Here is a 26,181-nt window from a genome sequence, read left to right on the forward strand (position 1 = left end):
TTCCAGTGCTGGCTTTTGTGGTCCAAGCTCTACAATGATCACTGAGAATCTTGTGCGAGGCCACTGAGGATTTAGGCAGGCCTGGGGAACAATGCTGAGAAAGAGATTCATTCACGAGGAAATTCTAAAGGGAAACGTGTAAATTAATAAGCACAAATACGGATGCTATCCCTAGTAGGGATGCTGTACATACATGCAAGAAAGGTGCTAAGTGATGCAAAGCAGGGAGCTGAGACAGGCACATCCGGAAAGGGGGGTGGAATTTTTATCATTTGAGTGTTCATGATGATGGTATATCTGTGTGTCACATGTTCCTTTGAAAAATTTGAGGAAAAATAGGAAAAGATCAATCTGAATGGCTATTTTAATAGGTTAATAATGCAATCCCAGAGAATACCATTCTATTTTTTCTAATACTTAGATTTCCTAACATAAGTTACTTTTCTCCATCTTGATTGTCCTATCTGTAAAATGGGTGTGATGACAGAATGTGCCTTTCTTCTGTCTCTGCAGACAATTGCATATTTCAGGAAGGCAGTCTGTCCATGCAATGGACAGCCCAGCCCTGCCCTGCCCTGCCCCGCCCCACCCCACTCAGAGGCATCTGGGGATTATTCGAAGCCCAGCAACAGCTATTTTGGGTGTTAACCTTTCCTCTATGTTTCCATAGAAGTACTAAGTTGCAAGCAGCTTTTCAATTAAGAATAGCATTCTTTAAATACAAATTTTATGTGAAAGGAATAGGAATGTTCACAAGATACCAGAATTGTTGAGGGAGAGCTGGAACTACTCAGGTACACAGCAAGTTGCTCTCCTTGTGGGAAACCTCTCCAGAGCACCGCCCAGCGAGGACCAGAAAGCCGGAGGTAGGGCTGGGCCAGACCTGGAAGAACCTGGGCTGACGCTGAGACAGAGGAGCATGAGAGAAAGTAGCTTTGTCCTCACTTTCTCTGTAGCTTACTTCAAATCTGGGACAGAGCATTTTTTAATTTTGATACCACCGGCATTTATGACAACAGAGGGGAAATAGTTTTTGATGATGGGTTTCAAAATAATCCTGTGTCCTGTTCAATCCTGTGCATTTGCTGTCCAACAGTCCCTTCACACTTCCAGTTACCCACACTCATGGCCTAAAAGGATAAAATGAGAGTCCAGAAAGAACCCACTCGTAAAATTTAAATGACGTTCATTGCAGCATTGTTACGGTTTCTATTTTTAGTTACTGTGATCTCTGGGCCTGTTATAAGTTCAATTTTCTCATGGATATGTATATAAGAGATAGGAAGTCTGTGTAGGGTTTGAGAGCATGCACGGGCTACTATGTTCCTTTTGCCCTCTCCTTAGGACCTCTGCCAGGGCCTGGAGTCCCTGAGCAGCACCGTGACTGCTTTCTCTGCCAGTGCCCGCAAGGTGAAAAGCGGAGAATCCTGCATGCAGGACGCCATGGATCTGCAGCAGCGGTATGAAGAGACGCTGAGTAAGGCTAAAGAGAGACAGGCCGTGCTGGGGAGCCTGCTGGCCCACTGGCAGAGGTAAGCCGTGTTTTCTCTTGATACTTTCCCTAGGAGGTAGGAAGTTCTGGGCTACTATCCTTTAAGAGATGGGGAATAGTCACCCCCGTTGTAAAATACATAAATTCATGTGTGTATTATGGGATGCGATCGACCTCTACATACCAGCTGAAGACCTCTGAGGGTGCAGAGGTTGTGTACGGATCTTTATATCCTGCTCAGATGTAAACACGTGTGCAAGTCCACATAGGGAAGAGAAAGAAGCAACTTTCCCACCTTTGCAGCTGCGAATGACATGACCGACATCGTCTTGTTTAAACTGGTTCCTGTTGGACCCTCCAACTTGAGAAAAGTCTAATCCTTTAGCATGACAATTTTGGGTGAATTTGTTTCTTCTCTGATTACATTAGGCTGGAGAAAGAACTGTCATCCTTTTCGACCTGGCTGGAGCGGTGTGAGACAATAGCCCGATCCCCAGAGAGGCACATCTCCGCTGACAGAGTCAAAGTGGAGGGTGAACTTCAGCTGATACAGGCAAGTTCAGGGAGGTGTGCGCATGGAAAATAAAATGCTCTTGCTATGTCCTCATTATATTTTTTAAGAAAATAACTGAAAAACCTAGATCCAACTTAACACTTTGCTTGGGTTTTGTGATTCTTGAAGCATCACTTGATGTCAAGGTATCCCAAATAGAACAGCCCCAAAGATAAAGTAACGAAAAGGACTTTGTGGTGACCAGTTTCCATGATGTGCTAAAATCCCATAGCATAATGTCTCATATTTGAACGGAACTGTCAGGGGAGTTGAGGGAGGGAGGGTAGAAAGACGAGTGTAGATAAACCGAAGTTGATTATCGATTGATAATTTCTGAAGCTGGTCATACGTATAATTTCTAATACAAATTTATGTGGACTTTTGTTAATAAAAAGTATTTCTAAGAAGTGAGGAGTAGTATAATGTAGAGAGAAGTCACAGTAATTATTATTTTCAAGTAAGGCTTAAAAAATGAATGTGCAGAAATGCCGGTAGATAGAAATGCAAAAAAAAAAACCAGCTTCTTGTTACATTCTTGAAGTTTTTAAAATTTAAGTATTTAAAATAATAATATATAACATAAATATATAAATAATAAATAAAATTTAGTTTTCAAAATATAAATATTATTCGTGAAGAAGTTGTTTTAAAATATAAGTATTATTGAAGCTACAGACACTGTTACTGATTTCTGCAGATTAATAATTTATTTTAAGTGGTGCTGACTGTGACAAAAAGCTCAACAGGCAAAATCGCTTCTCAGACAAGATTTATTGTATTACAGATTGACACCCCAGCTTTCTCCCATAACACTGTACAGTAAGTTTAAGAGGAAGCTTAGCTCCTTTCCTTTTCATAATTGCTTCTATAAGATCTCCATCAGAAGTGTCTGTCACTTCTCCTGCCTCCTTGACCTTGACAGTCCTCCACAGCCTGGGTTCTCTTGCCTTTCAAGTTCATCAAACACTGATGTGTTCTGTTTTAATCTTCCACAAAAGCTCCTTTTCAGAAAACAACAGTGACTCTTTGCTGCCCTGAGAACAGAGGCCATGATTAGTCCATAGTCTGTGCATGTAAGAAGTTCCAAGAGGGAAGTCACAGCTCCTTTCTTACAGATTGTAAGGCATATGGGTACAAAGACATTTGGGAATATAAAACTGTGTCCCTGCATGCGTTTACATGGAAGCTGAGTACTGTATGACCTAGAGGATGATGGAGGGCTTGCAGGCCTGGTTCCGCAGCATCCACATACTGCGTCAACAAAGCTGTCCCCTCTGGGTGGGCCAAATGTGACCTGTGAATGCCCACCTCCTGGTCTGGCCTCCTGTGTTTCTTGTTCCCTTTGTGCTACTCGGCACAGTCCCAGTTCTGCTTTGTGGTGTTACTTGTCACCCCTAGGCCATGTGCTCTTTTCACTGATAGCTTTAGCTCTTTCGCTTGTAGCCTCATTGAGAAGGGAAAGAGCACGTTTGGACAAGCATCTGCTATGAGTCATGCTACAACTATTATCTCATTTAACACCATATTCTGTTGTTGCCCATTTATATGAGTGTTTATCTCTTATTATGTTGGACCCACACTTTTAATTTCGGCAATCATAATGCCAAAGAGATTTAATGCCTGAATTTTTTTTTTTTTAAATCAGTAGTTCAGTTGTGTGAAAGTAAGATAAAGAGCCCAAGTTCCCCATTTTGACCTAATCAGAGAGCAGCTGTGTTCCATATACTTAGCACTACAGCTTGGTATTGTTAGATGCGTGGATCTCTTTGGTAATAGTTTTTCTTTGATTCCTGTTTTATGGTCAGTCTACACATCCTGAAAGAGATTCTACGGCTTCCACATAAGCCTAACCAAATATAACTTAGACTCCAGAAAACTCATTTGGATTCCAGTAGTATCTGAAAATTAGCATTAAAGATACAGTTGTTCCATTTCTAAATCAAATAAAATGGGTAGGCATTTAGTGCAGCGGTTAGGATGACACTCAGGATGCCCACATCCCATGGAGGAGTCCCAGGCTGGCCCTCAAGTCCCAGCTCTGTTCTGTATTCCAGCTTCCTGCTAGTGTGCACACTGAGAAACAGCAGACTGTGGTTCAAGTATTCGATTCCCTGTTATCCATGTGGGAAACCCAGAGTGATTTCCCAGTTCTTGGCTTTGGCCTGGCCCAGCCCCAGCAATTGTGGGCATTTGGGAAAGTAAACCAGAAAATAGAAGGTCTCTCTCCCTCCCTCTCTCTCTTTCTATATATGTGTGTGCATACCTATTAAATAAGTAAATCTTTTTAAAAAGCAATTAAAAACTTCCTGCAGCCGAATGGCTTGCATTTTGAAGGAATGAGAACCGTCAGTGACAAACACCGGTGTCTTGCGGTCTTTCTGGCTCAGTCCTATTGGCCAACATCTGTGATGTGCTCTGCTGTCCCCAGGCTCTGCAGAAGGAAGTCGTGTCCCAGGCCTCCTGCTACAGCAACCTTCTGCAGCTGAAGGGGTCGCTGTTCTCCGTGGCCTCTGAAGACGACGTGAAAACGATGAAACTGCACCTGGAGCAGTTGGATGAGAGATGGAGAGATTTACCACAGAGAATTAGCAAACGGTTGGTTGTAAAACAGTTTCTATACTGTGTGCTTGCTTTTAAATTGGAGCATAGTTTTGATTGTCTAATTCAGCTGCTCAGAGACTATCACAGATGAGAACTACTTTATCAGTCATGTTAAGGTCCAAGTCTTTTTTAAGGTCCTCAAAAATTAACATGACTGATGAACCTTAATTCAACATTTTTCTTACAATGAGCAAATATTTAAATAGTTTTAGTATATTGAGGGCAGTAGGGTTACTAATGTTTGTATTGTTTATTGCCCAAGCAGTCTGTGAACAGATGGAAAATGGTAACTAAAATTTGCCTCACAATTCATTTCTCAACCAGAGGCATTTTATATATATATATATATACACACTAGTACTTCCATTTCATTCCAATATAGATCTTTTGGGGAGAGTGGGGAAAATGATTATTATTTGAAATGCATTATATGTTATATGAAATATATTAAATTTTAATTAACCAGATGACTAGCAATTAGCCATAAATACCTTTCTAATGAAAGAAAACAAATTCTCTTTAAATTGATATTGATTTTGATTACTATGTGGTCTTGGATAAGAATTCAAACTTTCTGGCCATTTTTTAAGTCCATTCATTCATCAAATACTTATTGAGTTCATATAGTAACCAGGACACTCTGGTGTGTGTTGGTGGGTAATCAGATTCTCACTGACTACTTCCATGGAGCTTGAGCTTAATCATCGGTTATTTATTTATTCAATCAACAAGTATTTATTGGGTGCCTACCTAATACTACACATATCGGATACTGGAGCCACAAAAATACAGAATACCTGACCTTCAGTAGTTTCTACATCAATTTTAGGATAACAAGGAAACCATTGGGAGAATGGGTTCAGGAAGACCTACAGAAGGATTTGATGCCAACTGTCAAAATATGAACAATTTTCTGTAAAATAGAACAGTCTCTCTCCACCCCTCAGGGGAGAATAAAAGACTTTTAAAGCCTTATACTCACATCAAGGCATTTGAAATATAATTTGTGCATGTGAGGATAATCTGTAACAGATTTGATAAGGATGAAAGCATGAAAGTCAATTTTAAAATGTTGACCTTCAGTTGCAAATATTGGATCAAGGTGCTATTTTAACACCAGTTTTGGATTCTGAGCTCTCATGGCCTATTATTAATGAACCAGTTCATTTATTACACAAGGACTGGGAGCTCCCTGACCATATGCCAACCACTTTTCTAGTGAGCAAGGCGGGGAAAGTCCTTGCTGTCATGGAGGAGGAGGGACACAGGAAGGAATGAGGGGAAAACGAGTGTATAATCAACAAATGAACAAAGCTGCTCCAGGTGATGCTAAGCATCGTAAAGAGGACAACATGGGGTAACATGGCTGGGGCAAGACAAAGCATTTCTCGGGCGATGTATCCAATTGAAATCTGAGTTCTGTGTGGGAGAAATCCCAAGGTCCTCTGAGGACAGAGCACACAGGGAGAAAGTGTTAGTCCCTATAGCAGAAATGAGCTGGGATATCACATAACAAGAGATCAGTGGGGTGTTGGGCAGAGCCGTGTCAGATGGAGCAGGAAAAAGAATTGTGTGGGCTTCCTTGTAGACCGCAGTTGGAAGCTCTAGGGGTTTTGCTTTCCTAAGTGTCACAGAAAAGGAGCCTAGTGTTTCTGCGTGACAGGGAATGCTATCCTTTCTGACTGTTATCTAGACCTTGGACAATAAGATATGGAGGCAAAGGTGGCAGGAGGGAAGTGGGTGCAGGAGAAGGTAGGAGGCCAGCGTGAGATGAAGTGATTTCAACCAAGATGAGGGGGTTGGATGTGGAGAGAAGATTTCAGTGTCATTGTCTACCGTGGTGGAGGTGCTAACCAGATATGGACAGATCAGATGTGGTGGAAAAGAAATGGAGGGGATTGAGGGGGGGTGGGGCAACAGTGGCAGGGGAAGCTGGGAAATGAACAGGGCTGGGAAGTGTAAAAGAGCCAGAGGTCTGTTGTGTCCCCATCTGATGACGTCACCTGCCTGGGGTAAACTCAGTTCCCAAAACACGTGGGGAGCTTGCCCACTTCTGGGGCATTTCCATGCCTTTCTCTCCGTAGGATTAATTTTCTTCAGTCTGTGGTTGCCGAACACCAGCAATTTGATGAGCTGCTGCTTTCCTTTTCTACGTGGATTAAGCTGTTTCTTGGTGAATTACAAACTACTTCTGAGATAAGCCTGACGGATCAGCAGGTAGCTCTTGCCCGGCACAAGGTAAAGTATGTTCTTTTCATACTGAAGAACGACTTCTAAAATAATTCCTGGTGGCAAAGGGATGCAACATTTAAATAAAACAGTCTACCAGGCAGGTACCAATTTACTTTTTTCCTCATCTGAAAATGTTCTAATAATTGAGCGTATGAGTGTAGGCAACGTTTATGTAGATTAAGAGTTAAAATCATGTCTCATAAAATAAGCACCCACCTGGAGAGAATTTTTTCATAGAAGAACAAGTGATTTCTAGGGTAATGTGATGCCATGTCCATTTTAAAGCTTCCCAGTTTGTTTTATTCCAATGCTTAAATCTAATACTGAATGTTTTAATAATCTCATTTTTCTTAGTTACTATTTAAAGAGGTTTAAGCTTTATGACTTCCTTTATCTATGAACTCAATGTAATATCTATCCTGGAACCTAAAAACATTTAGAAAAATCAGATATTGATCATTCAGCATTGGCATAATTGGGATAAGCCATATAATATGCTTGCTATAATACTTAATATCAAAACATTTTATGTTTATTGAGTATGCAGACTGTGATGGTTTGTTGATCGGCTCAGACTTTCTCATACCCTCAGGACAGGAGGTAGCTTTGCATCTCGGAGCAAGGCACTCACTGAAGACATTGGGAGATTAGAAGTGCCTTGTGGTTTCTTACATCTCTTAGAATGCAGACAAGTTACTTAGCTTTAAGTCTCAGTTTCCTTATACACGAAATGGGGATAATAATGTAGCTACTTTATAAGGGTATGAGGAGAATCAAATTAAATAATAGAGATAAAACATTTGGAACATGTGGGGAGCAACTCGGACTAGACTAAGTTACTGGAATTAAGACTTATTCTATGCATCTGCTCTCCCACAATATGGCGCTGGGAGAGGAGAAAACAGCTTCTACGCAGCTGCCTCTTGCCAACTTGAGTGATGACCTCCAGGAGCTGATCCTGCTCCTGATTGGAGGAGAGCAGCGTACTCGGCGTGTGGGCAGCCGAGTTGGGATTGGCGGAGGAGGACTATAAAGGAGGAGAGAGACAACATGCACAGGGAACATCTAAGGGGAACATCTATCTGAAGGAACACTTGTGCAGCCCCCGAGAGAGCCGGCCGGCGGTGTGCCGCTCCCCCGCGGAAGTGGGGAATGTGGCAGGGGGAACCGCCCTTCCACGGAGGTGGAAGGGACAGTAGCCAACCCGGGAAGAACCAGCAGCAAACCCGGGGAGGGCCGAGCAGACGAAAGAACAGCGCAGGGTCCTGTGTCGTTCCTCCACGAAGACGGGGAGCGACAGGAACATGCCTGTCACAGATGATTCAATAAAAACTTTATCATTGCATTGCTCTTATATACTTGTGATAAAATACAATTTTTGTGCTACATAACTTCTAAAATGACATACAGAGGGTTAAGTACCGTTGGCTGTTAAATGGAGCATTTTTGTTCCTTTGAGATTTATAAGCTAAAAATGCTATTCATATATCAATCAAAATAAATTTGCTCTGGCAGCACCACCTTATAGTTTCCTTTCTCCCCTCTTTCCTTTGTACCTTTCAGGCTTCTACATATACCTGCTGCTTTTCACTTTTCTGGTGTATATTGATGTGGGGATATTAGGAAAAAACTGTGTCCTTTTTCAGTATAACATGTTGATCTCGTTAAAAATTATAGCAAAAAGCTAGGCTTTTGGCCTACTGACTAAGATACCAATTAAAACACCTGTGTCCCATAGGGGAGTCCCTGGGCTCCATACCCATCTCTGGCTCCTGGCTTCAGCTTCCTGCTAGTGAAGAAATCAGTAGTGTTGCCTCAGATAGTTAGGTTCCTACCACTCACAACACGGAACTGGATTGAGTCCCTGTCTCCTGGCATCAGCCCCTGGCCTGCATCTGTTGCAGGCATTTGGGGAGTAAACCAGTGAATAAGAGTGCTCGCACTCTCTCTCACTCTCGCTTGCTCTCTTTCCCTCTATGTTTCTGCCTCCCACAAAATGTATAGGATAGAAAAAAAGGATATTAAAAAAAAAGACATTGGGAGATAGGACTGCTCTCTTTCAGGATGGTTGCATTTCGAGGGGAAGGCCCCCAGGTCATTGGGAAGATTTTCCCAGGTTAAAGAGTTGGCCCAAGGCCTTTGAAAAGATTGACATCTCAAAGAGGAAAGAGTGAGTTGCAATGACAAGTTTTCTGAAGCAATTGCTCTAGAAAAAGAACCTCCTGTTAGGAAGGAAGTGGTCTAACATTTAGTAGTCAAGCTGATGGGTTCATGAATGTCATTATCATCAAAATAAATAATTTCCCTTTAATGGGAAGCCTGCTGAGCTTGTTAGCAAGTTTCTGCTGGACTGTAAGAAGGAGTCACTGGGAAACAGTCAAGCTTCCCACAGGATGGTCTTCTGCACGCCACTGCCTTAGAGAAAGGGCAGCTGAGACGTGTGCAGGTCTTCACCTCTGAAAGGACGCTAATGCTCATCTAGGAGTATGTCCACCCCTGCTGTAAGCTTTATTAGAATTAGCTGTACAGTGCGTGCTCACACACAGGGGGCTTCAAAAAGTTCCTGGAAAACATGCACTATCTTTTAATTCCATTTTACACAAACTTTTTAAAGTTCCCATGTATATGGATGTGTAGTATACGCATACATAGGTTTATATATGCATATATATGTAATGTACAAATGTTTTTAAATTTTTATTTTTTATTTACTTGAGAGGGGGAGAAAGACAGGTGGAGAGAAAGGGTTCCCATCTTCTGGTTCACTCTCCAAATGCCCCCAATGGCAAGAGCTGGGTCCAGCTGAAGCCAGAAACCAAAAACTGTCCAGTTTTCCCACATGGGGGAGATAAGGAACAAAGTACCTGCCGCCTCCCAAGGTCTGCATTAACAGGAACCTGGAATTGGGAACAGAGCTGAAGCTTGAACTCAGGCACTCTGATGTGGGATCTGGGCACCCTACCTGGTGGCTTAATAACTAGACCAAACACTTGCTCTATACAAGCATTTATTATTTATAAAACTATTTCTATTCTGTATTATATAATCTTTAGAAATCTTCCAAATTTTCAATTTGTTTTAACTGACAGTTTCTACCCACCAGGCAGTTTGTTCCTGCTCAGAATGGTGTTTTATATGAAGCACCCAATGAACAAAATGGGAAATTTTATGAGCATTTCTTTTTAAAAAAAAGTGCCATAAATGACCTTTACATGCTGCTGAGTCCATTGCACTTGTAGTATTGTAGTTGACATCACAACCCCTGCAGCCCGTCTGTGTCATGCATGGTTGTGTACTCGAGGAATCAGCACCTCTTTTCCTTTCCAGGACCATGCAGCAGAAGTAGACGGCAAGAAGGGAGAACTGCAGAGCCTGCGGAGCCACCTGATGAAGCTGGGGTCTCTGGGCCAAGCCGAGGACCTCCACCTCCTTCAGGGCAAGGCAGAGGACTGCTTCCAGCTGTTTGAGGAGGCCATTCAGGTGGTGGGCAGGCGGCAGCTTGCTCTGTCCCAGTTGACAGAATTCCTACAGACCCATGCCTCTCTGTCTGGGCTTCTCCACCGGTTGAGGGAAACGGTGGAAGCAACCAGCAGCATGAGTAAGAAACAATCGGAGTTGTTAAAAAAAGACCTGAATGATGCTATAGCAGATGTTAAAACCTTAGAATCCACTGCCATTAGTCTGGACAGCATTCTTGCCAAAGCCCAATACCATTTGAGAAGCGGGAGCTCCAAGCAAAGGACGTCATGCCGAGCCACGGCCGATCAGCTCTCTGCTGAAGTAGAGAGGATCCAGAACCTTCTGGGAACCAAGCAGAGTGAAGCTGATGCCCTGGCAGTGTTGAAAAAAGCATTCCAGGAGCAGAAAGAGGAGCTGCTGAGAAGCATAGAGGACATTGAAGAACGGACGGACAAGGAGCGCTTGAAGGAGCCCACCCGGCAGGCTCTCCAGCAGAGGTAATGGGAAGTGGTGTGCGTGGCAGCTGGCTCTTTGTATTTGTGCTCAAATTAACTTTTGTGCGAAACTTTAACAGCACTGTATTTGGCAACTTTTAAAGAATACTCGAAGATGCAAATTCATGGGTGATTTAACACTTGAGAAGTGCAAGTTCTTGGCTTCCTTAAGGATGTTAAGAAGGATTTCGTATGATCCACTCTGAGACTTTAGATAAAAGATCACATGTAGCTCACACCATCTGTTTCTTAAACATTTATTTACTTATTTGAAAGGTAGAGTGAGAGAGCGTGCGCGCGCTTTCATCCAGTGGTTCACTCTTCAAATGCCTGCGACAATCAGGGATGGCAGGAGCCAGTGACTCTGTCATAATGGTCTCCCACATGTGTGGCAGGGGCCCAAGTACTTGGGCCATTGTCCAGTAATTTCTCAGGTACATTAACAGGAAGCTGGATTGGAAACTGAGCAACCAGGACTTGAACTGGCACTCTGATATGGAAGGCCAGTATCAAAATCAGCAGCTTAATCTGTTGCACGCCAGATCTGGCACTCACATTGTCCATTTTAAGCAATGTATTATGGATAGGAGAAGGGACTCATCTTTTCTAAAAAGAATGGGAGAAAAGAAATGAAGAAATCTGAGTAGATCGGTTGTTCTGATGGTAAAAATAAGCAGATTCCTCCCTGGGGACTGCCAGCTCCTGGTGGAACACTGGAACAAGCTCCTAAGGTGAGAGACTGGCAGATGTTGCCAGAGAGGAAGTGGCAGGAAGCAGCTCTCTGGCTGAGGAGCTTAGGAAGGCACTGAGCAGACACCTGAGGTCTGTGCTCATTCGTTTCAAGTGAGACCAGGCAGCTTGGCGTAGTATTCCCCAGGACAGCTGCTTGTCTGTATGCCTCCGTGTATGCAGAAGAGGGCAGAGAAATGGGTTTAAGCAAAATTAGGGTTTTGTCAAGTGAGTGCGATAGTGAAGCAAAGGGCTCAAAGGCAAGTTCCCTTCATGATCTCCCCTTTGTACAGATTTCATTTCAATCTCCTTTTTCCCTGTTAATAAAATCTCTCCTTTCATGTTCCCGGGGCCACTTTTGGGGCAACAAAACAGATGAAATGCACTCAAACGAAGTTCTCCATACTAATCAGATCCATGTCGGCTCCACCAAGAACACTGACATTTGTCTCATTTTAACCAAAATCATACATTAAGCCAAAGCTTTAGATGAGAATGGAGTTAATATGGGGCAACGACTAAGCACCTGAAATTGCATCCCTTGTAGGCAGTAAGCTTCCTCTCTAATCTCATGGTAAACTGACAGAACAGAATGAGATCTGGGAAGAAGTTTACACAACAGGATGAGATTTGGGAAGAAGAAATGGCCTGCAGAGTACAGAGAGGAGTTGCCTAGTGCTTTTCACCCCGGAAGTTGGCAGTAGCTTTAGTCCCGTAGGGTGTCTGGACTTTGTCAGGCCTGCTCAGGCCAAGCAAACAGGAGACCCTAGCATTACTAGAAAAGGAAGCTTGGGTTGGGCTCAAGAGCCTTGCTAGTGCCCCCAAACCAAACTCCACAGTCTCATGTGGGATGCCACATGCTGCTCTGACTTGATGGGTTCATTTAATCCCAGCCATGCCTATGCATCCCTGCACCCCCTTGGGAAAACCACAGCACTTCTTGTAAGGCAGAGACGATGATAATGCCTGCTTCCAACCCTTTCATTGTGGGAACAAAATGAATAACACCTGGATATTCCCTGTATAAACTCTACAAAGCTGTACCGAAACACTAGACTGGAAGAACCTCTGTGAGGCCATAAATGCTCAAGTATTAATATATTAGAGATACAACCGTGATCACATGGGAATCTTTTTAATTCAGTAGGTCCTTTAAGTTCTTAAACATAGTTTTCATAAAGCTTAATAAAGCCATTTTGATGGTGAGTGAAACAGTTGCGACCTTTAAATAGCATTATTTACATGAATTGGATCTCATGGCACAGAAGGATTTATTGCAATGGCCTTGCAATGAATATTCACCTACTTGGCCCACAGGTTAGCCTGAGTCTTCAAAATCATACTATCAAAACAAAGTAGACAGACAAGGTCAGCAGAAAGTTGAAGGTGAATAGTAAAAGTAACTTTTAGTGTTTTTTTTTTTTTTAGATATAATTTAAGTTATGCTGCAAAATTAACTTGAAAAGCATCTTTATCAGTTAATATACACTAATTAAAGGGTTTTTTCCAGCTGTGCCTCTGTGTGCTTTATGGATACCTTGTGTGCTAAGGGAGAAAATAATTTACTAACTTTCGAAAACTGACCATAAAATAACATGCTTCACAGGTTGAGAATGTTTAATCAGCTAGAAGATGAACTGAATTCTCACGAGCATGAACTATGTTGGCTGAAAGACAAAGCTAAGCAAATTGCCCAGAAAGATGTAGCTTTCGCTCCTGAAGTCGACAGGGAGATAAACCGCTTAGAAGTCACCTGGGAAGATACGAGAAAGTTAATTCATGAAAAGTAAGTGAAAAACGCTCCAGTTCTGTTTTCAGTTTCCCCCTTACTTTGTGACATTAGGCCATATGTTATTGATTTACCTCGATGTGACCAACAGTTAAATAGCTTCTGCTGCCGTAGGTATGCCGTGTCCCTTTAGGCACACAAAAACCCAGTCCCACAGGAGGTTATCAAGTGTGTAGTCTTGAGGTAATTACACATGGAAGACAGTGCTTGAAAACAGACATTATCAAAAATTAAAAAAGTGTTAAAATGAGAAACTCTGGTTCTTCTTTTTTGTTTTATTGTATTTGTAGTGACTTAAGATATAATTTAAATACAGGAGAATTCACCCTTTGTCATGTGCAATTCTATGAGTTTTAAAAATTTGTTTATTTAGGACCCACACTGTGGTGTAGTGGGCTAAGTGGTGCCAGCTTCCCATATGGACACAGATTCGATCCTGGCTGCTCCACTTCCTATACAGCTCCCTGCTAATGTACCTGGGAAAGCAGTAGAAGATGGCCCAAGTGCTTTGGGGACCCCTGCAATCACATGGGAGATCCAGCTGAAGCAGCTGATTCCTGGCTTTGGCCTGGCCATTGTGGCCATCTGGGGAGTGAACCAGCAGATAGAAGACTTCTCTCTCTCTCTGCTTTTGCCTCTCTCTCTCTCTAACTCCACCTTTCAAATAAATAAATCTTTCAACACCTTAGTTTTCATTTATATAAAAGGAAGTGGGGGAGAGAGAGAATACCTTTTATCTACTGATTGACTCCCAGCTGTCCCCAGCCAGAGCAGGGCTGACCTGAAACCAGGAACTCAATCTGGGTCTCCCCTTGATGACAGTGACCTAAACCCGGCACTTGCTGCTGCCCAGGGTGTGCATTAGCTGGAAGCTGGAATGGAAGCAGAGCAGGGGTGGACCTCTGGCTGTCTGACATGGGATATGGGTGTCCCCAGTGCGGCCTTACCCACTGCACCAAATGCCTGCCTCTGTGAGTTTTGATGAACGTGCAATTTTGTAACTATCAAAACCTCAAATTTTATATTAACAGTTCTTCCACCTGAAAAAAAAAAATCGCGCATGTCTCACAATCAGTCTTCCTCCATCACAACGCTAGTCTTTGGCCAAGTTTTAATCATTTTTCTGTATCTATAGTTGCATTTGTTTCTGGAATAACAATATAAAGGCAGTCATACGTGACATAACCATTTGAGTCTGGCTTTTTCTGCTTTGCAAATCTGCATGTATCCATTGTTTGTTCTTTTTTATACCTGAATGCACACTGAATGGGTGTGCATCGTTTAACCATTCAGCAGTTGATGGACATCTGGGTTCTTTCTAGTTTAGATGATTATGAATAAAAAAATCTATGAACATTCATGTTCAAGTTCATGTATATAAGTTTTTATTTAGCTTGGATAGGTAAAAGTGGGACTGTGGGGTCTGTGATAAAGTATATATTTAACATTTAAAGAATTATTTTCCTAAATGTTTCCATTCAACATTTTGCACTCTCAACAGAGTGCAAACGTGTATGAGAGTTCCAGTTGCTCCACATGATTTTTAGCACTTGGTGTCATCAAGTTTTTATTTAGTTTCTTGTTTGACATTCTAATAAATGTATAAAAGTATCTTGTATTTTTTGTTTGTATTTCTCGGATGACTAATGACATTGAGCATGTTTTGATATGTTATCTGCCATCTGCATATCTTTGTTAATAAAGCACCTGTTCACATCAACAATTTTTTTTGATTTAAAATAGTTATTGTGGTCCTTTTGTATCAATATAATGACAATCAAAAATTCCACACAATTTTTTAGAAGCGTACAAGCTTATTATAAATAGTATTCTTTTGAAAAAAATCAAGAATTCACTTTACCTGCTTTCAGTGTGATATGTATAGGTCAATGGAATAAATAGCATGCAGAAATTAGTTTGCTCACACATTGTCAGTGAATTTTCAATAGAACCACAGAGGCAATTTGATGGGGAAAGGATAGTCTTTTCAACAATAGTACTGGAAAAACTGAATAAACCTGTGCATTAAAAGTGAACCTCAAGGTATTCCTTACCTCACATGCAAAAGCCTTTTAAACAGAACTAAGAACACATTGTAAAATGTAGACTGTTAATGTAGGCTTTTTAAATTTAACCATTCATACAAACTTTTCTAGGTTTTAAAATTTTTAGATTGTGACTTAGAGGTTGTGCAGTGTTCAGTTGTTAAGAATGTAGAATTTATTCAATCATTAATCCATTTTTAACATTTGGATTATTTTTGTTTCCCTCTTAAAAATACAAATAATGGTGTGAAGAATATCACTTTACTTAAATGTTAGTACACATAAATCTTTTTCTTTGGAAAACTTCTTAAACATAGAATTGCTTAATCAATGGCACTTTGCTCTTGTAAACAAAAATATCTTATTTTGACAATTTTCAAGTGATTCATTAATAATGAATTTGCTATACTGAAATGTAAGGAAAGATCTCAAACAATGGGAGTGTTTGTTTCTTTTGTTTATGTTTTGCTTTATATTGCTATATTTTCTTACTCCCAACATATGCCATTATAGAGTAATTAAAACTGCATTTTAAAAAACAAAAACTGCAGTGACTCATCTAAATAAGTTTGAGTTGTTAAGAATAAATATGGATTCTTTTTTGCCAATGAGTTCATAGATTTTTTTTTTCCATTTGAATTAAATAGTATTATCAGTAGCATTATTTTGGCTTTACTAGGGAGAAATATGGTTTTCTCATTCCAGCATTTATGTGTAGATGCATTTACATAGAAATATATCAGTCCAGCAATAGAGACCTCTTCCCTTTCTTGATATGTGACAATAAATGCTATTTTTCCTTTCATCGTGACAGCCAGGGTCAGTGCTGTGGACTTATTGACCTAATGAGAGACTACCAGAACTTGAAGTCAACTGTATCTAAAGTCCTGGAAAATGCCAACAGTGTGGTTGTAACCAGAACTCCTATAAAAGATCAGGAGGATCTTAAGTGGGCTTTTTCCAAGGTAAAATTCAAAATGTATTTATTTTATTATATTAGTAGGTCTGTTTTTTACTCATACATCAATTCTCTGCATAATTCTTTTTGTCAGTATATTTATATGTGGATAATTCAGGCTGAAAAAACTCAACCTTTTTTTTCTAGGTATATTGATATCCTAGAATTCTAGTAATTTAAGAAAATGTCACTAAATATACATATAATTAACATCATTGATTAATTATGGTTTGACAAATGGCAGTGATATTAAATTTTTTAAAGTGATTTTAAACTAGACTTATTGATTGCTTTATTAATTAAGGCAACATTTATGTCCACAGCATGAAACTGCCAAGAATGAAATGAATAATAAACAGAAAGAGCTGGATAGTTTTACCAGTAAAGGAAAACACTTGTTATCTGAGCTGAAAAAAATTCACAGTGGTGATTTCATCCTGGTGAAAACAGACATGGAGAGCATTGTGGACAAGTGGCTGGATGTAAGACAATCACAGGCGTTCGGTGAACAGTTTAAATGTTCATGTTTCTTAAACTCCTGGGTGAAGGTTTATTCAGGGATGTGTGTTCACTTGTAACTTTTAATGCTAAATGAAAAATGATATTATGAAGAAAAGTAGTGTTCACATAAGGTTTAGAACCAGAAAATTTATTTGCTTCCTTTTGTTAAAACTTACTGGCAGATTTTCTGGAATTTCACATGGTAGCCTTAATCATAAAAAATTACAGCTCTGCAAGTTTTCCTTTTCAAAACTCTGGAATTATGGATTAAAAATAGAAGATTATAAACATGTTACAGAAAATGAAGCTGTAATATATAATAATGTAAATCACTAAGGCTATAATTTTGCATTAGGAAATATTGGACTTCACATTGTTGGGTTTTAGTTCCAGCTTTGTCACTTAATAGCTATGTGACCACAGAAGAAGTCATTTGATCTTCCCTGGAACTCAAGTGTTTACCCATAAATATTTTATATTACCTTACAGTTCAAAAATCCAGGGATTTTTGCTGATCCCTGTTATCATTAAGTTCAGAAGTTCCTTATCTAAGCTAAATTTACTAAAGCTAGACATTGATATTTCTGTAATGTAATCAAATAATTTGAGAACTGCAGAAAAACCTCATATGCCCATACTTCAAAAAGAGCATTCTTATTATAGAAAAAGTATTAAACAGTGACACTTTAAATACATGAATTCCACTGCTCTTACACGTGTTAGTTTGTGTTGTGTTATATGTGAGAGGATAATACCCGGGGCCGGGGTTGTGGCTTAGCAGGTAAAGCTGCCTCCTGCGATGCTGGCATCTGATATAGATGGGTACTGATTTGTGTCCCAGCTGCTCCGCTTCTGATGCAGCTTCCTGCTAATGACTGAGGAAGCAGCAGCAGATGACCGAAGTGCTTGGGCCCCTGCCGCCCATGTGGAAGACCAAGAAGGATATCCTGGCTCCTGGCCTTGCCCTGGTCCAGTCCTGGCCTTTGTGGCCATCTGGGAGTAAACCAGTGGATTCATGATCTCCTTCTCTCTCCCCTTTTCCCCCCTCTCTCTTTCTCTCCCTCCTCCCCTTCTCTTTCCCTCTTTCTTCCTCTCCCTCACTCCCTCTCTCTGTAATTCTGACTTTTAAATAAATAAATCTTAAAAAGAGGAGAAAGAATGAATATAATGCCTATTGCTGTGTCTCAGTATTTCCCCCCCAAAAATGGTATTATGTTACTTTCAAAAATAAATAGAATACTTCCGAAATGAACCTCAATTCTGTAGAATTCAGACTTATAGTAAATTATATTTTAGTAGATTTATAGATAGACCTGTTGTTGGTATCCCAATTTACCAATAATTTTCTGTCTCAGAAATTCTTCTTTTTTTAACTTTTATTTAATAAATATAAATTTTCAAAGTACAGCTTATGGATTACAATGGCTTTTCCCCCCATAACCTCCCTCCCACCCACAACCATCCCATCTCCTGCTCTGTCTCCCATCCCATTCACATCAAGATTGATTTTCAATTATCTTTATATACAGAAGATCAGTTTAGCATACATTAAGTAAAGATTTCAACAGTTTGTACTCACACAGAAACACAAAGTGTAAAGTACTGTTTGAGTACTAGTTATACCATTCATTCACATAGTACAACACATTAAGGACAGAGATCCTACATGGGGAGTAAGTGCACAGTGACTCCTGTTGTTGACTTAACAAATTGACACTCTTGTTTATGGTGTCAGTAATCTCCCTAGGCTCTTGTCATGAGTTGCCAAGGCTATGGAAGCCTTTTGAGTTCGTTGACTCCGATCTTGTTTAGAAGAGGTCATAGTCAAAGTGGAAGTTCTCTCCTCCCTTCAGAGAAAGGTACCTCCTTCTTTGATGGCCCCTTCTTTCTACTGGGATCTCACTCACAGAGATCTTTCATTTAGGTCTTCTTTTTTTTTTTTTTTTCCAGAGTGTCTTGGCTTTCTATGCCTGAAATACTCTCATGGGCTTTTTAGCCATATCCGCATGCCTTAAGGGCTGATTCTGAGGCCAGAGTGCTATTTAGGACATCTGCCATTCTATGAGTCTGCTGTGTATCCCACTTCCCATGTTGGATCGTTCTCTCCTTTTTTATTCTAACAGTTAGTATTAGCAGACACTAGTCTTGTTTATGTGGTCCCTTTGACTCTTAGTCCTATCATTATGATCAATTGTGAACTGAAATTGATCACTGGGACTAGTGAGATGGCACTGGTACATGCCACTTTGATGGGATTGAATTGGAATCCCCTGGTATGTTTCTAACTCTACCACTTAGGGCAAGTCAGCTTGAGCATGTCCCAAACTGTACATCTCCTCCCTCTCTTATTCCCACTCTTATATTTAACAGAGATCACTTTTCAGTTAAATTTCAACACCTAAGAATAATTGTGTGTTAATTAAAGAGTTCAACCAATAATATTAAATAGAATAAAAAAATACTAAAAGGGATAAAGTATTAAGTTCATCAACAGTCTAGACAAGGGCTGATCAAGTCACTGTTTCTCATAATGTCCATTTCACTTCAATAGGTTTCCTTTTTGGTGCTCAGTTAGTTGTCTTCTTTTTTTTAAAAAAAAAATTAATTATTTCTTTGAAAGACCAAGTTAGGGAGAGAGAGAGACAGAGGGAGATCTTCAATCCACTGGTTCATTCTCTAGATGGCCACAGTGGCCAGAACTGGTCCAGGCCAAAGCCAAGAGCCAGGATCTTCTTCCATGTCTCCCACGTGTGTCCGGGGGCCCAAATACTTAGACCAGCTTCTGCAGCTTTTCCCAGACCATTAGCATGGAGCTGCCACAATGCAAACCAGTGCCCATATCGGATGCCAGCATTGTAGGCAGCATCTTTACTTGCTACGCCACAATTCCAGCCGCTCAAACAACTCTTGTAATCACATAAACATTCTGTGTATTGATCAGCATTCACTTGAGTCAGATGTGCTAATTTGCTTACAAAATTATTTTTGTGAAACTATACATGTGCATCATCATATAATTTTCTGATTAAGGAATATTCATTGGTGAGAGACTAGACACCTCAGCACCTCAGAGGATCAATCCTCTGCCTTGCGTTTTCTGTCCTAGGCATCAGAGAAACTGGAAGAAAACATGGATAAGCTGAGGATAAGCTTGTCCATCTGGGACGATGTACTTTCAAGTAAGGATGAGATCGATGCGTGGTCAAATAACTCCATTCCACAGCTGGCTGAAAACATCAGCAACCTGAGTAACAGCCTCAGAGCTGAAGAACTCCTCAAAGACCTGGAGGTAAACTGGGTGTACCTACAGATGGTAGCTTGTGGTGTGAGCTTGTGTGACATCATAGATTACAATGTGAAAAAAAAAAACTTAAGTTCATCCTTCTCTTCAAAAACACATATGATGTTAAAGAACACTTAACTATCGTTTACTACTTCTTGCAATTTGAATAGGCTATGGTAAGAGTTTTTTTTTCTTCCATCTTTGTCAGTTTTAGTAGGGGTTTTGAAGCAATAGTATAAAAATAAAAACCTATACTTTTCCTGATTCTTCTGAAAATCAGAAGGTAACACAGGAAAGTAAAGAAAAAATTGTGTTTGAGATTCAGTAATATTTAGTATCTGTTTTCTTCTCAAAAAACATAACCTTGTGCTACTTTTTGTGCTACATGCTGGGTTCTTCCACCCCCTATTCAGAACTGGAAAGAAAACTGGAGATTGGAGTGCCACAGGCTTCCATGGGAAGGTTCTCATCACTGACTTATTCTAACCTCCTTTGCTCCCATTTCTGACATCCATTCATTGTATCATTAATTGTTAATGCATATTGAACATATGTGAGGGCACTGTTTAAGACACTGAAAATATAATAGTAAAACAAATTCTTCGCCATCATGGAATTTGCATAATTATATTATCATATGAAACATATAAAATATCAAGGATTAATTGGGCTGTGAGGGAAAATAGAGTGAGGAAATAATTAACTTTAGTTTGAAAAAACATAAGGGAATGAATTATTTTGCCTCAAAGGTGTCCAGCTTTCTTGGACCCAAAGAACATTCTGGATTTTTTAGTCTAATCATGATGTCTAAGGGCAATAAGAAGTAGAAAATTTCTAGAGTAGAAGAAATGTTAGGGTAAGGGATACTGCAGTCTGTTTAGTTGCTGTCTCTGATATTAAATTAACATTTTAGTTCTAACAGTGGCTTGCCTGTTCTGGATCTGGTATAGAAAAGTCAACTGTTAAATTTTCAGTAATTTTTCAAAACTAGTGTTAAAAACAATTAAAAATGAAATTATAAATAAATTTACAATTAAGTACATTTTATTGAAAACAAAGATAATGGGCCGGCGCCGCGGCTCACTAGGCTAATCCTCCGCCTTGAGGCGCCGGCACACCGGGTTCTAGTCCCAGTCGGGGCACCGGATTCTGTCCCGGTTGCCCCTCTTCCAGGCCAGCTCTCTGCTGTGGCCAGGGAGTGCAGTGGAGGATGGCCCGTCTTTGGGCCCTGCACCCCATGGAAGACCAGGATAAGTACCTGGCTCCTGCCATCGGATCAGCGTGGTGCGCCGGCCGCAGTGCACTGGCCATAGGAGGGTGAACCAACGGCAAAGGAAGACCTTTCTCTCTGTCTCTCTCTCTCACTGTCCACTCTGCCTGTCAAAAAAAATAAATAAATAAATAAAAAAAAAAAGAAAACAAAGATAATGAATACTCATTGAATTTATATAATTGAATTCATCATAATGATTGCATCATTTCCTGATTATTATTCTACATATTATCTAGGCTCTTGAGTTATCGACAGATGTTGTTGCTGTATAATAGATGGTGTAAATACTGTAGAATGATGTGCCACTCTGTGTGTCTTCCAGCCCATGTGCAGTGACATCATGTGTGTGTGTTGAGGGGGAGGGCATTTGTTAAACCAGTAGACTACTATGGACCTCAGAGATTCAGAGTCAGCGTGTCTCAGGCCCAGGCTCACTCACGCACAGAGATGTTATTTTTTGTGTTCCTGACTGTGACACACTAGCTAATAAATTCAGCGAGTTAGTGCTTGTCTACCAGTGCCACTTTGCTACAATGCAATAATGAGTGTAGACGCAGAGATGTGATCCTTAATTACCCAGCCAGCTTCAGGAGCTATGTGTGTCACATCCTACTGCATCAGGAAAGTATCTCCTGGAGTCAAGGCTTCAGGAAGTTTGTTAAAGTCCACAGAGCACCCACATGCCATTTTTTAAGGTTAGAACAGTAATTTGTTAAATGTTCCTTTGTGTTCCCAAATACCTAATGAAGTTTATAAGTCATCTAATTTGCTCAGTAAAAAAATTTCTTTGATTTTTCTGTCATGTTTTCTTAGTGCAAAAAATTCAAAATATTAGGTGTCAGTTTCCTAGTTAACCTGATTTCTGTTGTAATTGCCTGTAGATTTCTACTTTAAATGTTTGTATGTATTGCATCTAGTCTATAGCCACTAGGCACTGCTGATGTGAAATGCTTCTTCAAGAGTTTCTTGTAGCCATAGTAACCAGTGGCATTACTGCTAATGAAAAAATGACAGTTAACATCTTGAAAGTACCCACTGACTCAGGATTTTTGGCCAGCCTTTAATTTTTTCCAGGAGCTTTTTTTCTAATAAGAGAGTGGGGAGAAACAAAATTCCACATCCTCCCTCACATTCCAAGTGAACGTTACTGCAACGTTTTCACATTTAGAAATAATAATGTCCCTCAGAACATGAGACAGATGACTTATTTTTCATACTGACTTCAGGTTGGTACTTAAGTTAGCTCTCGACGTTCTTATTTGCCAAATATAGTCTGTCGGTTTTTCATTAGCCATGATTCCTCCCTCTTTTTTTTTCTTTTTTTTTAATTTGGGCAGTCTGAAGTTAAAAGCAAAACATTGAGATGGGAAGAATTGCGTTCCAAAATTAATGAACTTAAAGAGTTAACGAAAAATCCTGAAACTCCACTGGACCTTCAGGTAAGCACTCAGTCTATTTTATAATGGCTGTTAAGTGTAAGGTTTCCTCTGCGATGTGTGTTTCTCCCTCTCTCTCTAAAATATCTATCTATCTATTGATCTTTATATATCCTCATTGCTATGATCATCAAAACTCCAAGTTAATGTGAATCTTATCAGATTGGGAAGTTAAAATATTGGTATTTTTAGAATCCCTTTGCCAGTATTAATAACATTTCCAACAGAAATGTTATAATAAAGTGTTGTTTCCCTTTACTGAATTTTAGATGCATTACTAGCCAGTTTGCTGCATGGATCATTTTATGTCTAAATAGGAACATATTCATAATTCCAAATTCTTTGACTCAATAACTGGGTTTGGCAGGATCCCCACTTCAAATCTCTCTTCAATACTCTTAAGACAGCACAAATCAACAGAAACCAAGAGGCAGAATGGGGTGTAGCGGGCTGGCCAGGAGTCCTGGGCTACTTCAGTGCCGGAGCCCTGAAGCACCCAACATAGTGCATCTCTTTTGGCTGCCAGCCCCATGGACTCCACATAAGGCTTCTGCTAGAGCCCTTTAACCTCTACATTTGCTATTGCCCTCATGGATTTTTCTGTAGGTTTTTTTTTTTCCTTCCTCCATGTCTTTATCCTTAATTTGCTATGTTACAGTAACAAATCAGAGTAGCTTAACCCATTTTTGCTCTGGTCTGGGACTGCATATCTATCAATTAGTAGATGATAGTCAAGTACAAAAATCTTAGAAGTTTTCTGAAGCAAGAAGAGGCAAAGGAGTCCTAACAAAGAGGGAGGGTTGCCTATGCATTTCGCCTATGTTGCACATATCAGTAGATGCAATTGGACTGTTGCAGAATGAAGTCTGAGGCAGGATTTGGGGAGAGAGCTTCTCTCTCTCTCTTTATCTCTCACACACACCACACCACACCACACCACACACCACACACCACACACCCCTATGTAAACACAAGGAAGGAGGTGAAGGGTGTCCTACCTTACCTCAATCCTAAGCAGAAGGGTTTCAGTAGTGCCATCTAGAGGATGCTTTTCTCCTGCAGTTGGAAGATACAGGAGTACCATGTTTAACCTCCCAAGAACCCTCAAGGTGATGGAGAGGCTGGCTCACTGCTTGGATACTTGCCAAAGGAGAAATGATTGTGGTGGCCTGCATCTCAGATTTGGGGATGCTGGGACACCAGAATGTGAGCTGTGGCCAGACGTGAGTCATGACAGGAAAGGAAGAGGGTTGGGAGCACCATGGTGGATGTCTCAGGTTGTCTAAGAGGCTAAAGAGACCCCGACAGCAAGGAGTCAGAGATGCCTACAGGACAAGAAAGCAGCGAAAGCCGGGGGAGGGGGGTGCATCACCACATTAGGAAGCTTCCGTGGGAGTGGGGAAACAAGGGAGAGAGGTCTCAACACCCATTAACAAAGCTTGGTTTAAGGCATGGGCTGAGATGCTAATTTCCAACAGCAAGTGCTTGGGTTCGATTTTTTGCTCTAGCTCCTGGCTCCTGCTCACTATCAGTGCAGACTCTAAGAGGCAGCAGTTATGAATCAAGTAGTTGGGTCCCTGCCACCAAGGTAGGAGACCTGGATTGAGGTCCCACCTCCTGGCATTGGCCTGGGCAACACCCTGGCCATCATGAGTATCTGGGGAGGGGACCAGCAGTTTGAAGCTCTCTCTCTCTTTTTCTGTCTCCCCTTTGTCCAAACAAACCACCCTAGAAAGCACAGACACCAGCACCCTCGTCTACCGTCTGTCAGTTCAAATCTGCAGATAACATAAGTTGTAATGGAAAAGAAGGAGTAGAAATAAAGAGAATAAACAAATGTGAGGCCCTGGGCCTGTTTTCTAGTGTGGGCTTTCTGCTTGCAACAGATTTGAGCTGGGAAGAAAAGAGGGAGCCTTAACTTTAAGCTCAAAACTTTCATTATCAAATGGGCTTGGATGTTTGAATTGTGGGGTTGAGACTGTTCCCAAGAACTCAATCTTCCTGAAATACTTGATGCATGCAAGGGCAATGAATCAGCACCACTGCTTTCAATGGAGCATGGAAAACAAACAAAGAAAAACCTGCTTTAAGATAAAACCCTATAGTGTTTGTCCTAAGCAGTGGACACATCTGGGCAGAAAATGTGTGTTTCCCAGCAAGAAGTTAAGAGCCCCTCTGGGAGCTCTGTTTAGGTCTAATTGCTTTCAGCATGTGTATTCCCTGGAGCCCCAGTCGAGACTGCCACTTTGGGGGCTGGACGTGAGGCACAGTAGGGTAACCCACCACCTGTGGGTTCTAGTCTCACTGTCCACTTCACATCCGATTCCCTGCTGATTTGTCTGGGAAAGCAGTGGAAGATGATTTTGGCCCCTGCCACCCACACAGAACCTGGATGAATTTCTGAACTCCTGGTTTGGGCCAGGACCAGCCCTAGCCATTGTAACCACTTGGGGGTGAACCAACAGATGGAAGATCTCTCTCTCTCTCTCTCTCTCTCTCTCTCTCTCTCTCTCCCCCCCCCCTCCCTCTCCCTTTCCCCCAAGCCCCCCAAGCCCCTTCTCTCTGCAACTTTCAATAAATAATAATTTTTTAAAAATGACTGCTGCTTTAATATCTCATGCTCACTATAATCTTCCCTCTGAATTTTTCACATACTTCCTATGTTTGACAGCTAAGCCCACTGATTTTCCTTCCTGGAAAAGGCAAGTTAGCTCTGGAGCTGGCTTCCATAGTGAGGCTTTTGCATATTTGATTAACTGCGCATGAACAGGTATCCTCCCAAACAAGTGTTCTGGCTCTCACAGATTTTGTTGAAACTGTGCTTTCTATTTAGTTTATAGAAGCAGATTTAAGGCAAAAGCTGGAGCATGCCAAAGAATTCACTGAAGAAGCAAAAGAAACCTTGAAAGATTTCACTGCTCAAAGTGCACAAGTAGAGAAATTTGTGAATGATAAGACATTGTGGCTGACAAAAGTCGAAGAGTCCCTGATGAACTGTGCCCAAACTGAGACTTGTGAAGGGTTGAAAAAAGTAAAGGTAGGTAGTAAACTCTCATTAAGTGCTGTTTAATTCCTGTTTTGTTGGTGACGATACTAAAAAATAAAAACAAACAAAAAACTGACCTCAACTCTCAATTACTCATATTAACACCAGCCAGCTAATTCATGACACAGAACACAACAAAGTAAGAAGCAGGTGAAGAACTGAATGCAGTTGTTTGGAAATCAAAGAACAGAACAGAGGCCACTGCTGTGGGTTAGCAGTGTGGCACTGGCATCACATATGGGTGCTGGTTCTGTCTGGATTCTGTTCCTTAGACCCAGCTCCCTGCTAAT

General features: G+C 40.9%; 1 protein-coding gene across 11 annotated transcripts in view; it reads left to right on the plus strand.

The window, feature by feature from the left end:
• SYNE1 (spectrin repeat containing nuclear envelope protein 1) overlaps positions 1 to 26,181 on the plus strand; it is a 551,459-nt gene that overhangs the window by 255,658 nt on the left and 269,620 nt on the right. For all 11 annotated transcript variants that reach the window (XM_089332568.1, XM_070073379.2, XM_070073388.2 and 8 more), the window contains 11 exons: positions 1,345 to 1,532; positions 1,922 to 2,045; positions 4,474 to 4,640; positions 6,731 to 6,884; positions 10,206 to 10,834; positions 13,167 to 13,346; positions 16,209 to 16,359; positions 16,676 to 16,834; positions 19,960 to 20,142; positions 22,747 to 22,848; positions 25,679 to 25,882. In XM_089332568.1, coding sequence (XP_089188694.1) covers positions 1,345 to 1,532; positions 1,922 to 2,045; positions 4,474 to 4,640; positions 6,731 to 6,884; positions 10,206 to 10,834; positions 13,167 to 13,346; positions 16,209 to 16,359; positions 16,676 to 16,834; positions 19,960 to 20,142; positions 22,747 to 22,848; positions 25,679 to 25,882 — 2,241 coding nt within the window. The remainder of the gene's footprint in view (positions 1 to 1,344; positions 1,533 to 1,921; positions 2,046 to 4,473; positions 4,641 to 6,730; positions 6,885 to 10,205; positions 10,835 to 13,166; positions 13,347 to 16,208; positions 16,360 to 16,675; positions 16,835 to 19,959; positions 20,143 to 22,746; positions 22,849 to 25,678; positions 25,883 to 26,181) is intronic.

This window comes from Oryctolagus cuniculus, chromosome 5 (genome assembly GCF_051225735.1).
Source record: "Oryctolagus cuniculus isolate XC-2025 breed Fujian yellow rabbit chromosome 5, ASM5122573v1, whole genome shotgun sequence".
Classification (NCBI taxonomy): Eukaryota; Metazoa; Chordata; class Mammalia; order Lagomorpha; family Leporidae; genus Oryctolagus; species Oryctolagus cuniculus.